This window comes from Pleuronectes platessa, chromosome 5 (assembly GCF_947347685.1).
Source record: "Pleuronectes platessa chromosome 5, fPlePla1.1, whole genome shotgun sequence".
Classification (NCBI taxonomy): domain Eukaryota; kingdom Metazoa; phylum Chordata; class Actinopteri; order Pleuronectiformes; family Pleuronectidae; genus Pleuronectes; species Pleuronectes platessa.
In genome coordinates this window covers 19,079,784-19,094,613 of record NC_070630.1, presented here as the reverse complement: position 1 = coordinate 19,094,613, position 14,830 = coordinate 19,079,784, and the positions used below count along the sequence as shown (strand labels likewise).

General features: G+C 41.3%; 1 protein-coding gene across 2 annotated transcripts in view; it reads left to right on the top strand.

The window, feature by feature from the left end:
- Positions 1 to 13,566, top strand: part of ulk2 (unc-51 like autophagy activating kinase 2) — a 39,390-nt gene extending 25,824 nt beyond the window's left edge. The window contains exons 14-27 of one of the 2 annotated variants that reach the window (XM_053422183.1): positions 148 to 205; positions 3,393 to 3,542; positions 5,466 to 5,611; positions 5,723 to 5,803; positions 6,500 to 6,765; positions 6,861 to 7,039; positions 7,605 to 7,714; positions 7,931 to 8,068; positions 8,299 to 8,540; positions 8,660 to 8,838; positions 8,993 to 9,111; positions 9,309 to 9,466; positions 9,593 to 9,728; positions 10,340 to 13,566. In XM_053422183.1, the coding sequence (XP_053278158.1) occupies positions 148 to 205; positions 3,393 to 3,542; positions 5,466 to 5,611; positions 5,723 to 5,803; positions 6,500 to 6,765; positions 6,861 to 7,039; positions 7,605 to 7,714; positions 7,931 to 8,068; positions 8,299 to 8,540; positions 8,660 to 8,838; positions 8,993 to 9,111; positions 9,309 to 9,466; positions 9,593 to 9,728; positions 10,340 to 10,404 (2,027 nt within the window). In that variant the 3' untranslated portion in view covers positions 10,405 to 13,566. The remainder of the gene's footprint in view (positions 1 to 147; positions 206 to 3,392; positions 3,543 to 5,465; positions 5,612 to 5,722; positions 5,804 to 6,499; positions 6,766 to 6,860; positions 7,040 to 7,604; positions 7,715 to 7,930; positions 8,069 to 8,298; positions 8,541 to 8,659; positions 8,839 to 8,992; positions 9,112 to 9,308; positions 9,467 to 9,592; positions 9,729 to 10,339) is intronic. The other variant, XM_053422184.1, reaches the window with a different exon arrangement.
- Positions 13,567 to 14,830: the final 1,264 nt, after the last annotated feature.

Here is a 14,830-nt window from a genome sequence, read left to right as displayed (position 1 = left end):
AGTGCAAAGCTTTGTGAGTGTCGGCTGGTATTTCAAGTGGCATGTAATCAGCTAATACTGTAACTGATGATGGTACATCATCATTTATTAGTTATTAGCAAAGCTTTTTACACCAATCATATTCTGTTCTTTTCTTTACTTTTGCAGATGACCAACCAATGGGAGCTTGTCGTCGGCCGTCCAGCGAGTTCCTCATGTGTGCAGGGTGAGTAATATGCTGCCTTTGGAATCAAGTTTATATTTTTAGTTTAGAAAATCAATCTCATAATGTTTTTTCAATTAGTTGAAATAACAATGAGCCAGTGCTCAAAGCTATAAAGAAAATAAATTAAGGAGCCCTGACACAGAATTTGTAAGCACAAAAACTGTTGCACATACACAAGAATAAATAGGGTTAATGGAATAAAATAATCTTCTTGGTCGTTTTCATCGTGAGACATGGTGAAGAGTAATAGCAGAATAACAACTAGCATTGATCTTTCTATAGGTAACACAATCCATCTACTATCATCTGTAAGCTCAGTAATTAACATATTATTTATTGTTTCTGTTAGTTTTTCTGAAAAGGATGTGGTTTTATGAGGCTATGACAGGTTAGCTGCAGCATCAGTTGAAGCAGGTCAGTCTATAGAGTCACAGGAAAGATTGTGTTGGTGATAAATATCCTCTGTGCTTCAACTGCCTCCATGGTGGTCACATGTCGCTGGTAATGTTATTTTGGAGGCTAAACAATTTGGCAGCCCCATCTTTGAAGGGTTCACCAGAGTCAGAGTAAATATACACTGTCTATGCTCTTGAAGTGTGACATGGTGCTAGAAGGGACACTGCTTTGACTCTGTGTGTGTTTGGTCATATGATCTATTCTTCATGTGTTTTCATGTCAATGATACTTCCAATGTATCTTACTGTTACTATTTCTATCTGTCAGACTACCAGTAAAATAGCACGATTAGTGAGTTATGAATCAGAGTAGGCCAAACAACCGGGTGGCGCTGTGATAAATAAAGCACGCGACTCACCAAGGGCTATGGGATAAGAATAACTTCACACAGTTGCCAAAACTCATCTGCAGTAACAAATTGTGACTGTTATTAGGTGCCTCAGCTGTGTTGTCTTGGTTAGCTCACAGGTCCAGCAACCACAGCGAGAAGATGTATAAACTGTAAAAGTACATTCCAATATTCAACCTTTGTTTCTGAATTGGTTTTAAATTAAGCTTTAGGTCAAATGTAAAAAGTAGAAAAATGCATATATTACGACATAGGCAATTTCTCTCTCGGAAAGTCCTGCTGTCTGTTACTTCTTTGTTTATTCTCTTTCCTTTGTTTAGGAAATATAAAGCTGGCATTATTCCCAATGTTCCTTCTGCATTGCCAACAACACTACCAAGTGTTGTTCAGTTTGTCCCAAATCCTATTGGCTCTTACTGAAGATGCAAATCTCTGGTTTTGCATTCTTCACAAATATATTTTCAGTTCTAATAAAGTCTCAGTAATCTACTCTCCAGCAATTGAATAAGACTTAGTGCTGTAGAATGCCGGAAGGTGTCTGTAGGATTGAATAAAAAATAAAATACAATGTCTGTGTTCATAGTATCGTAAAAACAATAAAGCTCTCTTGTGCAGTGGAATATGATATGGAAGGCACTGATTATACCCACAATGCTCTTTGTTAGTGGAATACATTAATCATTTTTGTCTTTTCATGGGATTTGTTGACAGTTGGAAAAACGTTAAATCCCTTAAATCCTGTTGTATTTTTATCAACGCAACAATAGTCATCACACCCACTACACAACATCATGTCCACCACTAATTTTCCTGTGGTTCTGTGTACTGTAGAGTTTCAGAGCTGACACTATGGGTTATATGTAACCCCTTTTATCTTGCTGCTTTCCCTTTTGCACATGTTAACATCCTCAAGCAAAACAGTTACCTCCTCTCTGTTCCCTCTTAATTGCACCTGAATTGGATTTTCTTGCTGTTCTGTCAGTCTCATCCTCCTATAACTATTTAATCCCATCTGTTACCCTCCCAACGGCTTTCACCATACCAAAATCAAATGTTCCTACATAAATATGGTAACCATTGGCACGAGATGAACCATTTTTTTCTTCATAAACTGCAGTTATCTGTTACAATTTAGTAACAGGAACTTTGCTATCAAAGATCTCAGAAATCCCAGCCTTGTTTATCCTCTGTCCTCTGTGTGACCTATATTGATTGGTGACAAAGAAGAAGATAGGGGGAAGAAAAAAGGAACTGAAAATGGGATTGGGAAAATGGAGTTAAGAGCAGGCTGCCCCCATTGTAATGGTGATGTCATTGTAAAGAGAAAAAAAAAGATAAGTAACAGGACATGAGAGTCTTGGTAGACAAGTGAGGGAGATAGATGAGGAGAAAGGGAGGTGAAAATGAATATATGCTCAAATGGTTTAATCCCATCCCCCCTCTGCTGGGCTGCTTGGTAAAATCCAGGTCAGTTGAGAGACAGACTTCATTCACTTCTGATCCAGTCTCCTCTTTCACTCATGTGTCTTTTTTTTTTTTAAAGCAGCTGTTCACTGACTAACAAATCCTCTCAAAATAAATATTTTCACAACTTGGAGAAATATAGCCTTGATCATGGGCTACAGTATACAATTGTCATTCTGCTCATTGTTTGGTTAGTGGAGCAGGACAGCACATGGTGAGGTTTATTTCTCAGAACTGCAGATGTCCCACAAAGAAACTGCTCCCTGGTTCTTTGTCCAGACTTGTCTTTGCCTCACGTGTCCGCCTCTTCTCTCCCCTGTAGACCCACCCAGGCATCTTTACATAACACTGGTTTCCAACTGGTGCTGTGCTCTAATGGCCATTTCCTTCAATCCTCCTCCTATTTTTGCATTCTGTATGTAGTCAGAGGCCCGGTGTTGTGATGAGGTCATGACTTTGTGCTCTAGGACATTATGTCTCCTCTAGAATAACAAAGGAATGTAAATTAAGCTGTCTTTTTTCACTTCCCTTCCTGTGTCTGCTGTACACAGAGAACCAGCAATTGCTTGGCCCTGCCTCCAACCCTTCCCCCAGCAGGATGAGCTTGAAGCTGATTGGTCCTGCCTTTGTGTTTACAAGGAAGCCCAGCCTCCTTTTTTCACCCACTGACTCCCCTCATAATGTCCCAGGCTAAACTTAGTTCCTAAACCTGCCTCCATACTGAAGTAAACAAAGACCTCAGGGCGAGACAGACAAAGTCCCTGCATTAAGAATTATTCGAGTAGCAGGAACCGAGCAGCAGTCCTTTGGAGATTTAAAGAGTTATTGGCAACCTGAAGATGTCCTGCAGTTATGGAAGTGTCAGCAGCCTTCATAGGACTAGCTAAACAAGTGTCTCTCCTGGTTCTTCCTTTCCAGGCAGCCGCAGCCAACCCCAGGACAAACCCCCATGGTATCCCCACGGGCAGAGACCACCCCCATCCCAGTTCCCACCCAGGTCCGCAACTACCAGCGCATCAAGCAAAACCTCTCCAGCAGCCCTACTACCACACTCTACGGCTCCCCTAGGTAAGAGCTGCCTCTGCTGGGTCTGAGGGCGATTTAAGTCCTGACTCGACTCTGCATGATTCCTTTATTCCTCACAGGGAGTAGCTATTAAACACCTGGAATGAGCACCTGCTTGCCCAGATCACCTTGGGACTAATGTTTGACTCAACAATTAGTGATGAGAAGTTTTAGGAGTGACTTGTGTAATGAAATCCCAGGATGTTATTTCATCAGCCACAAAGTTGGACTAATATTACATCAGCTTGAATCTGTGACATCCCAACCTGTGGCCGGGAGGATTTGTCGGGGGTTTTGTCTGAAGACAAAGCAGATGGGAGGACAGAAGAAAACAAAAGGGTGACAACTTGTGTCACAGATAGATTAGTTCAGTTGTTTCCATTCCCAGTCTGTTTTCTGAAAAGTAGAGCACAATAGGTGCTGTGGATTGTATTCAGATGTACTTTATTGGTAATGTGTTTGTTATGGCAAGGCTTATATGTGCTGGTGTCTGTATGGGCTTGTGCTCTTCTGGTGGTTTACTTGTGTTGTCATTTGCCATTAAAATCCCTTTGTTGTGGTTGTAGCTCTGAAGATTAGGATTAGTTTAATGTCTCAAGAGAAGCACCTTGCTCGGTGTGTGTCTCTGGGCATTAGAGTAAACGTCTCTCACTCACCCTGCACCCTTGCTCTGCATCTTTGTTCACCTGTCTCACTCATGACTTATGAGCCCGTCTTTTTTTGTCAATCTGTTCAGGGAAGATTAAAGCCATGTCAATATTGTTTTTCTCACCGTATGGAGCAACACTATGGCAGGTAGAAACTCTGAGGGAACTTCTTTATATACCTTTACTGTATAGATCTTAAACAAAAGATCTCAAACAAAAAAAATCGGTAACCAGATCCTGACATAAGACTGAAAACTAGAGGAAGCCACAAGGGAAGTTCATGTTGACTTGTTGATATTACCAATTAACATTTAGTGACAGGGATTAGCTTCTGTGCACCTGCAATATTACTTGTCAGTTGAACAAATCCAGCACAGTTAACGGGCCACATGTCGGGAATGGGAGATGTTCTCTCTTCTTTTAAGATCCAGAGAATTTAACTGTGTCTTAACTGTAACTTGTTTCAGATGCACAATCTGTCTTTATCTAATGGACACCGGTTTTCATTTTTAAATTTGAGACAACTTAACGTTAACCATCCTATTTTAAATGCATTCCCCAGATTTGTTAAGGCAATCTCAATGTTTGTACTATATTTATGTCTGTACTATAAACACAACTAACACTTGGTATTTATTGTTAAATCTAGGTCCTCTGGAGTTATATCCAGGACATTTTATTTGACTTTTCCTAAGATGATTTAGTGCATCGCAGTAATTACATGAGACCCTACAAGCCCCGCCTCTCCTAACACCCTAATGTGCTGACTAGCACATTTTTGGTGCACTTCTTTAGCTGATCTCCCACATGTTGTCTTATTGAGCAAATTTATCCTTTAGTGCTTATTAAGGGTTTAGTTTTGTCTCCCAGTAAGTCAAGATAAAAGTGAGTCTGTTAAATGTACAACAACTCACTGCAGTTCTACCACATATTCTGTGGGATGGATATGAACTGTGCAAAAGAGTTTCCACAGCAGAGATTCCCACACATTCTTTGTTTCTGTGTGACTCAGATCTACTCAGTGTATAGTGTTGCAGCAGTAACAGGTTGTATTTACTAACAAACTGAAACCCTCTCAAAAAGGAGATGCATCTCAAGGGATTTATGCTGGAGCATAAACATGTACTACTAAATTATTATTTGATCATTAATATTTTATTTAACTCTTTCAATTAGTTAATGTTTAATAAGGGCATTTATTCTCATGGATCTGGAAACTTTAAGTACTGAATTTTACTTCCACCTAATGTTTTTTTTGTGATATGTATGTGTTTTCTAGGTCTGGCACAGTGAGGCGCTCCAACACTAGTCCAATGGGGTTTCCAAAAGTGGCCTCAGGGTCCCCAGGTTCTGCAGATGTCCCTCAGACAATGAGCCGACGCCTCTCTATCGGCAGCTCCCGCCCCTATTCGCCCTCACCTCTTGGTAAGCTCATGTCTAGACATATCTCTAAGCTCATTTGTCAATCAGTAACACATTTTAGACACGAGCTGGACATGTTTCAAAGCTCACAATTTGAAATCACTGTGTTTACAGTGGGCACCATCCCAGAGCAGCTGGGTCAATGCTGCTGTCATCTGCAGAACCATGAGCCTCGCAGCCGGAGCTCCTCAGGAGGTCAGTTCATGTGCAAAACTTCAGCTGCTCCCTACAAAGGCCAAATATGCTCACTTGGTTTAGCTTTTAAGTTAAATGAATCAGTAAGTTATTAGCAGTAGCTCCAGTAAATTGTTTTGATCCTCTTCTCAGCGTCACGACTCTGTTATTGTCAAAGTGCATGAGTCACCATGAGTCAAAGTCCTTTTAAAAGTCTCTGACGCTGTTGTTATATTCATACTTCAGACGTATCACAACACCGGGACTGTTTGTGGCGAGAGGATTGCTGTCATGGTGACTATTTTAAAAGAGGGGGAGTTACAATGTCTTCTCTGAAACGGATCCTCAGTCAGACAGACAGCAATACTTTGTCCCCTGTGATGGAAAGTCTCCCAAACAACCAGATTTTATGGCCCACACAGTCTGTGAGGAAAGTGTCACGAGCATTTTCTTTTGTTGAATTGGCAGAAACAGTTTGATGAAGCAAAGCTCATGAATGTGTAATCAGAGCAAATGTTAGAGCTAAAGAATACAGCTGAGTGACATCAGAGACATGCAGGGACATCTCCTCTGACCAAGGAGGATGTTTACAAAGACCTACTGTCCATGATCAACCTTATTTTATAATTATTTACTATTTGTTGCTCTCTTGTCGGGTTGTTTATGGGAGGCTGTTATATTTAACTAAATTTGAGTTTCTCTCTCTACCTTCCTCAGGTTCTCCTGTCCCGTCCTCCCAGCTCCTGGGGGCTCGGCTTCAGAGCTCCCCCACGTTGACTGAGGTCTACCAAACCAGGCAGAAGCTCCACAAGCAGCTGTCGGATCCCGTTCAGCCTTCCTCCTCCTCCTGCAGTCACTCACCTCAGTTCGGCAGACCGGCAAACCTTGGCTCCTCACCAACCAAGTTGCTGGGCTCCTCGCCCCGCACGTCCGACTGGCTGCAGAAGTCCCCGCTGCCCACCATTATTGGTTCTCCTACCAAGGTTAGCGCAATACTTGATGAGTCAGCAGATGGCCAATACTAATAATAGAAATAAACATGTCATTGAGGTTTTCTCAAAAATTCTTTTTCATCCAGATCATTTTGGCACCGTTTAAAATTCCCAAAACGCAGGCGTCCTGTAACTTGATGGCACTGGCAGACAGCCCTGTGCCCACCAAGACCTTAGCAGACGCCCGGGATATCTGTGCCCACCACTGCAGCCCGTACGTCACCGGCCGGCCAGCTGCCCCTGAGGCCAGTAAAACCTTTGGCAGGTAGGTCTTACTGAAAAAAAAAAATCTCATGTCTCCATACATCTCAGCCCTAACTAAAGGTAGACTGATGCATAAATATACATTAACGGATGTATGGAGTGTCTAATTGGACACTGGAAGGGTTCTTAGCTGCTTACTTATTTATTTAGTATTTCGGGTTTAAATTGTTTAAAAGTGTTTAGGTTTTCCACTTGTTATTTTTTTTTTTAAACTATTCCTCTTCATGAAAAATGCAATTTGAGTTCAACTATTAAACATTATTAAATTGTAGGACTTTCTTTGCATTATGAGTAAAGAAAGTTGAAAAAATCAAATGTGTTTCCTATCCAGTTTCCAATCAGTTTTCGACCCTTGATATCTTACTTATGCCACATAAATAACACGTTAGAGTTTACAGAGGAAAGGTCACCAGCTTAGAACACTGGCAACTTTATGCGTGTTTACAATATTGAATTTCATCATCAGCAAAGTGAAATGTTGAGTCCCACTGTGGTACTGTGACGCCCTCCCTGTGTCCGTTTTTCTGCTGTATGACGTGCTGATGTTGCCTTTGGTTTCCCTGCAGGTCTGTTAGCACGGGTCGTCTGTCTGATCCGCCAATCAGAATCACTCTGGGTGGACAAGCCTATCAGGGCAGCACTGACAGCTTAAACACAGAGCGACCAATGGACACAGGTATGAGTATATTGCTGCACAAACTCTGAAATGTGTTTTAATCAGGTTGCGTTAGTAACATTTGGAATGACTAACGTCTTGTCTGTGTTCTGCCATACGAAATATCAGCTATGAACTACTGTTAATTCATACAGTGCAGTTATATATATATGAAGCTTCAATGAAATGTCAACAACAGTGTATAAAAGAGATTATCTATGTTTCGTATCCCCAAAGCCCCTGCGGGTCCCATTGGTCTCGTTCAGGGTGGGACAGCGAGTCCCCGTACTGTTCTTTTCACCGTGGGTTCACCACCTAACAGCAGCACTCCTCCTGCTTGCAGCCATCTGTGCACCCGACCACGTACCACCTCTGGTGAGGACCCTTCACCTTAGCACAGCTAGCGTGCAAACAAATTAGCATTAAACAGCTAGAAGTAGGAAAAGTTAGTTTGCCTCAGTGAGTGGTAGTATTTATATCATGATTTGTTTCATGCTCTTACTGCCTCAAGTCAGACCGTGTTGATAAAGAGGTATGTGGTACTGCAGCAGAGGTTTGATAACAAAGGCTAAATGTTCCTCTTCTCTCTTTGTCAATTTCCTCAGTGGGATCCAACAGTTCGGGTGGTTCTCTCTGCTCCACCAGCGGTCGGATCTATGTCGGTTCTCCCCCAGGCATGACAATTGGCACCTCTCCTCCAGGAGGTTTTGGGGGTGGGCAAGCAGTCCCTGGGGCAGATGGGGCACCGAGCAGTCTGCGCTATGTCCCCTATGGGACCTCCCCTCCGAGCTTGGAAGGATTCATCACCTTCGAAGCACCTGAGCTGCCCGAGGAGACTCTTATGGAGGTGAGAGAGACTAACATGATTTTTTAATCTCCTGACACTTAAGAGGGAAGTTCATCAGTTAACCGCTCAGTGAGTCATTTGTTTGATTTTACATCTAATCTTGATGTCTCCTGCTGCAGCGTGAGCATACAGACACACTGATGCACCTGCGGATGATGCTTTCTTTCACTGACTGCGTGCTGGAGATGGCAGCTATTCGTGCTGGTGGGACGGAGCTTGGGGTGTCAGCTGCGTCCCTCTATCCTCCCCAGGACAGTGTTGTTGTGGACCAGATAAGCCAGCTCAGCAAAGAGTGGGGGTAAGAAATGACCAAAGTTTAGACTTTAGTCTTTGATAATCTCATATGATTAATAATATCATGCAGTCTTAGCAGGCCTGTTGTTCAGTAGTCCTGCTGCAGTGGTGAAGATTTTCCATGCTTCTAATATACTGTGTTGTGCTGCCCTCTACAGGCAGGTGGAGCAGCTGGTTCTCTACATGAAGGCAGCTCAGCTCCTGGCTTCCTCCCTCCATCTGGCCAAGGCTCAGATTAAATCAGCCCAGCTCAATCCTTCCACTGCTGTTAAACAAGGTGAGGAAATTTCAGTCTTCATCTCCCATCAGTGTATTATACTGTAAACTGCATTTCACCCACTACATCAGCAGGTGAATGTCACCGTGGTTTTGTGCATGAAACAAACCTCTGTCTATGTACCTAATGGGTACACATATACAGTCTCTAACCTTTTAAATGAAAGTACACTAAACCTTTTCTCTTTCTTCTCTCAGTGGTGAAGAATCTGAATGAGCGTTACAAAAGCTGCATCTCCCTCTGCCGGCAGCTGACTGACAAACTCAACCACTTCTTCTCTGATAAGCAGCGATTTGTGGATGAGATCAACAGCGTCACTGCAGAGAAGCTCATCTACAATCACGCCGTGGAGATGGTGAGTGTCAGACGCAGCACGGAAACCCCCGAAACAAGAGAAAAGAAATGCATCATTTCGTGATGCTTTTTTCAAACAGCATGTTCAGTAAATTTCTGCTGTTGTGTGCGATTGTGTGTGTGTCAGGTTCAGTCAGCAGCTCTTGACGAGATGTTCAAGCAGACGGAGGATATAGCTTACCGCTACAGCAAGGCCGCCATGCTGCTAGATGGCCTGTCCAAGATCCTACAGGACCCAACTGACATAGAGAATGTGGTCAAATGTGAGTACAAACTACAATCTCTGACCTACACCCACATCTGACACACTGAGACCCATGCAGGAGCAGTTGTATGAACAGATAAGTTGTTTAGTGGCATGTAAGAGCACTAGTTGCTCTCACCAATCTTCTTAGACTAGACTCTTCTCTTAGACACAAAGTGGGGGCGACATGTCCATCTAGTCTTCCCATTCTCCACACTTAATTAACTTAACAATTCTAATATTCTCATCTTAATAAAAGTGAAGTCTCATTATTCTCAAATTACAATTTGTCTCATAGGAGTATTAACACCTACAGAGGATTAAGAGTCTACAACTGTATGGTGGCATTGTGTTGACAGCTGGATCATTTTTAGATCCCTGGCTATCATTATGTTTTGATAAATATTTTTGGGAATGAAACATCCATACATAGAGTATGACAGGAAGCTACTTTTGGGTTGTGGTTTAAGATAACGATTAAACCTTGTGAACAGATAACATTCATCAGGTTGTAACTGCATGAGGCCCATTGTGTCTTGGAGGCCTGCTCTCGATCTAATAACTGTTTTACTTCAGTCTCTTGCAACAACTTCTATTAATAACATCTTGTTTTGTGTGTTTTCCCGGCAGACAAGGCCAGTGTGGACCGCAGGATCTCAGCCCTCTGCTACTGTACTGTCACGCTCTATGAGTAGCTGAGCTCACATAAACACATGCACGCACAGGGACCACGTCCTAAGACTATCGAGAACCATCCTCACAAAGCCGCTGTTCCCTCCTGTAGCAGGTCAAGCACTTTTTCATTTGATAGGTTTCATCTGTATTTATCATCAGTTCTTTTTAACCGCTGCATCACAGAATGAACTGTAACAAGTGACTGATGCAGAAACTTACAACCAAAGATGACCACGGATCCAGAAACAAGAGACTGAAACCAGATGTGGACATAATTCATGCACTTTGATGTGCATGTTTTTTTTTTATCAAGGATATCATTTGTGTTTTTTTACCAGAAGAAAAAGAGAATGGACGCAACAACAAGACTATGTTTTGAACTTGAACAGACTCAAGCTCCACATGAAGCAGTTCATCTTTTTAAATGCTACTTATTATGTGAAATCAGTGGTTATCAACTCTGTTTAAGTTGTTATTCTTATTTATTGGTTCAGAAGAACATGGGTGTTTGAGTCTCCTGCCTGTCTTGAAAACCTGAAGTATTCAAGTGGAAGGAAATGGAAGAAAAGCAAAAGGCGTACGGCCGTGTACTGTAACAGATCCAACATGGACATTTACACAGAACACAAGCTCCTGTTACAGAAACACACAGCCACGAGAGCAAACAATTGGTGGATTTGTAATTGCTTTGTTTTTATTTTTCTCATCTTCTTGGGTCAAGCACTTTATATTGGGCAGAGAGGAGGAGATGGGGGAGTCCTATAGGTAGAAATATGAAGGCAGGGGAACGGTTGTCTAATCACTCCTGCTTTCACCCTCAAAACTGAATTGCTCTTTGTTCATGAGCATCAAATCCACTGCATACTTTTCCAATAAGGTAGAGCAACCTGGGAAAACAGGGCAGGGAAACGGTGCTGTCTGGCATAAGATTTAGGCCACACCTCAGCCTTTTGGGGCAGTGACTATCAGAGATTAACAAGATGCTTGACAGAACCTCTTATCTCAACTTTGAATCCTCACAGTTAAAGGGGCATTCCACTGGTTAACAAATTGGAATTCATCACAAGGTATGTCACATGGTCTGAAAAGAGTTGGGTAACTAACCCTGTAATTCTGTCAGGAGCTTTGTCATGTCAAACAAACTAACCATGATGATTTCATCACTACTGTGCTGATACCTCTATGATGATGTCAATAATGTTATCTTGAATTAGCCTCAAAACCATTATAATAACTGGAGTGTGGAATTTCTCAGTTATGGGCATTTATCAGGTAGTGGTATGGTAAATGTATGAGCTTGACCCATCCCATGAGAGCTTATAAGTATAATTTCAGCCCTTGCTTCTTTGAATTTGTATTTAAACTGTATCCGGCAGATCTCCAACTTTATGGAGGTGTAATACTAAATTGGTGGAATATCCCTTTAATTCTAGATCCATTAGTTGTGTCAAGCATGTGAAGAATGGTCTACAGTTTCCCCATTATAACACTTCTTCATGAAATAGACATCTTTTTTAAATGGTTTGATTAATGGAATAAAACTAAGCGGCTGGGAAGCTTTGATTGTCTCGTATCAGCTTAATATTCATGTTGCACTTTGAATGCAGTAAAAATGCGACAGGCGTTTGTCACATCCCCTGTTTCCCTTTTCCATGGTGACATGTTGATCATATTGCCCACAATGAGGAGGGGTTAAGGTGAATTTGATGATGGTTCACTCTGCTCACATTGTCACAGGGTCTGTACGTTCAGGTATTCAGCAGAAAGCCACAAGCTGAGAATCATTGCAGTTGTATCAGACTCATTTCCTGTTATAGTGCTAAACAGCAAGACTTGTTCACTGTAAACCCCGATCGAGTGAACAGGGAAACTGAACGGTCATATTACTTGACAAGTTACCTGAACAATAAGTTTCAATCTACAAAAAAATATTACAGCTTTTTTATGTTTTCTCAGTATCTGTAGCTACTTTTTAACAAAACTTGATGTTTGCAAACTTGTTTATATTTGTATGTTCATGCGATTGAATCCTTTCTCCTTTTTTTGGGAGTGGTGTGTGTGTGTGTGTGATTGCGAGATCATAGTTTGAGTTTTTGGCCTGTCGGTGATTATGCCATCAGACAGCCTGCCTGTCAGTCAATGAGCACAAATCTTTATATGTACATATATGAATTTGATACATTTTATTCATGTCTGCCAAGGGTTTGATAAAGAAACCTAATGTGGCACAACAGGGGTGTGCCAACAAATAAAACTAAACTTATGGCAGCTCTGAAACTTCCCAGAGAACTCTTTCTACCAGGACCGTTCATTGTTGAGATCAACACACACATTTGTTCAGTGATCTTGTGAAATTTTTTGAAATAAGTGTGATGTCTTCAGATTTTGTGCTTATATCATAAAATCTTGTGAGACATGATTTATCACAATCTTCACTGCCTAGTATGCACGTAGTCCCTCTGCCTCCCCTCAAGTTGTCTGCTGTCCTCCCAACAATGTATGTACTGTATGTATCTATGAGTGTGTATACACCCACCCACTCACACACATGCACTTGCCAGGTGTGCATTAAGGCCAGTAGTAAACAGTAAAGGATAGAAAAGGAGGTACCTTCTTCTTGGGAAAGCAGACATAGGCCTACTCTTGTACAGCTGTTAATACATTGTTTTTCTATGTAAAAGTAAAAAGTGTGTAAATCCATTCACAGGCACAAGTGGACTCTGGGCCTGTTCCTCTGATGTACTGTTCTTTTTTTCTAGACATATTTGGGGTTCAGTTTCCCTCATCCACATGAAGCCTTTCACTGCACACCGAGTGAGGAGGGAAAAATATAGCTGATGTAAACCCACCTGAATCTTTTCTCTGTACCATTGTGTCCATGGACTGTCACTGAAGATGGACTGTTTTAGATAAAGCATGGGTACCGGCTATGTATGTTACCCCGTAGGACCTCTAGAATCTTGAATATGTGCCCTGTTGTTTGCGCCCCCCAGCTCGATTTGAATGCATTTTGAAGAACTCCACTGTCAGTCACAACCCTGAAAATGCAACAATTTTCCAAGCGCAGATTTTTTCAAAGAGAAATGTTAACGTTATACTCGTGTCTCCCACCGATGGGTGTCTCTCTTTGTTCTTTATGGAACTCAAATACAGTCTTTGTTATTAAAGAGAGGAAAAACAAAGATATCTACTGGTCTTTTTCTTTTATTCTTAAAACCATAGCTTTTCTTAGTTTGGATGAAAAGTTTACAACTGAAAAAGTGAACTAATTAACTTGAACAGATGAGTAGTTATAATAAGAATTGTTCAACATTATGTTGAAAGTTAAGCTGTGGTTCTGTTGTGGTACAATAAAGATTAATTTGGACTAAATAAAGTGCATAAACTGTTTGATACAAACAGTGCAGCAAGTAATTAGACGTTCTTTCCTCCATTGTGTACAGTACACATGTACATAGTAAAGCTACACAGGTGTTAGTACATGGCAATTACATTTTGTACATTGTGCATATCACATTGTCCTATTACGATGAATGATTATTACAGTTTCCTTTAAGGTTTGAAATCTGTGTTGCCTAAAACTGCAGTTACAACTCAACTGTTTCCCTGAAGCTGCATCATCTGAGTTCCATTTCTTCATGGGTATTTTTCATAGGAGGCTCTAAAGCCCTTTTTGACAGTGTCTGTCTGAGGTCATTGAATCTACCTGCCAATTCCACAGGCGTCTGTCTAACGTCTGTTCTGTTTGTAGGTGGAACTTGTATCTTGAGAACTGTTCAACTAATCAGATTCACACTTGGCATGTTTATTGTAAATGGCCAAGGGAATTGCAGTGACGAATTGGGTGAGATTTGGACTGAAGATGTACTCAATATTAGCAGAAATGGAACAAAATGTCGACCTGCGCTCTGTAGCAGTTACAATGCCTCCAGTGTTTCGGTCGATTTGAACATTTCTTCTTCCAAATTTTACCAGATTAACTTCAATAGAGGTTAGTAACTGGGTCAAAATTATACCAGATTATTATGACAATCTTTCTACTTTTATGTCACCTTAACGGACTGACACAGATATCCACGACCACGGTTGTCACAGGTGCAGATCTCTGTCATGGCAACAACATCCATATAATCACTTCCTCTTTAGTAATTAGTCTACAAAGTAATGGTACACCGTTGGTTTTTATATTGGAATGCTTTAGATTTGACTAAATTTAGGAGCTTTTATTTTGAAAAGTAGTGAACTTGGGTCCGAAGATTTTGTCAATTGTGTAATAGACAACATGCAATCTTTATATACAATCTATGAATGCAGTGCAAGCTCTGCACAAAACGTCCAGCACAGAAACAACACTAACTGGCAGTATATTGAAGAACTGTCAAGGATGGAGGTTTTACTAAAGAAACAAATCTGAAGAAGCTCCAAAGCTTTTACACAGGACAAGAG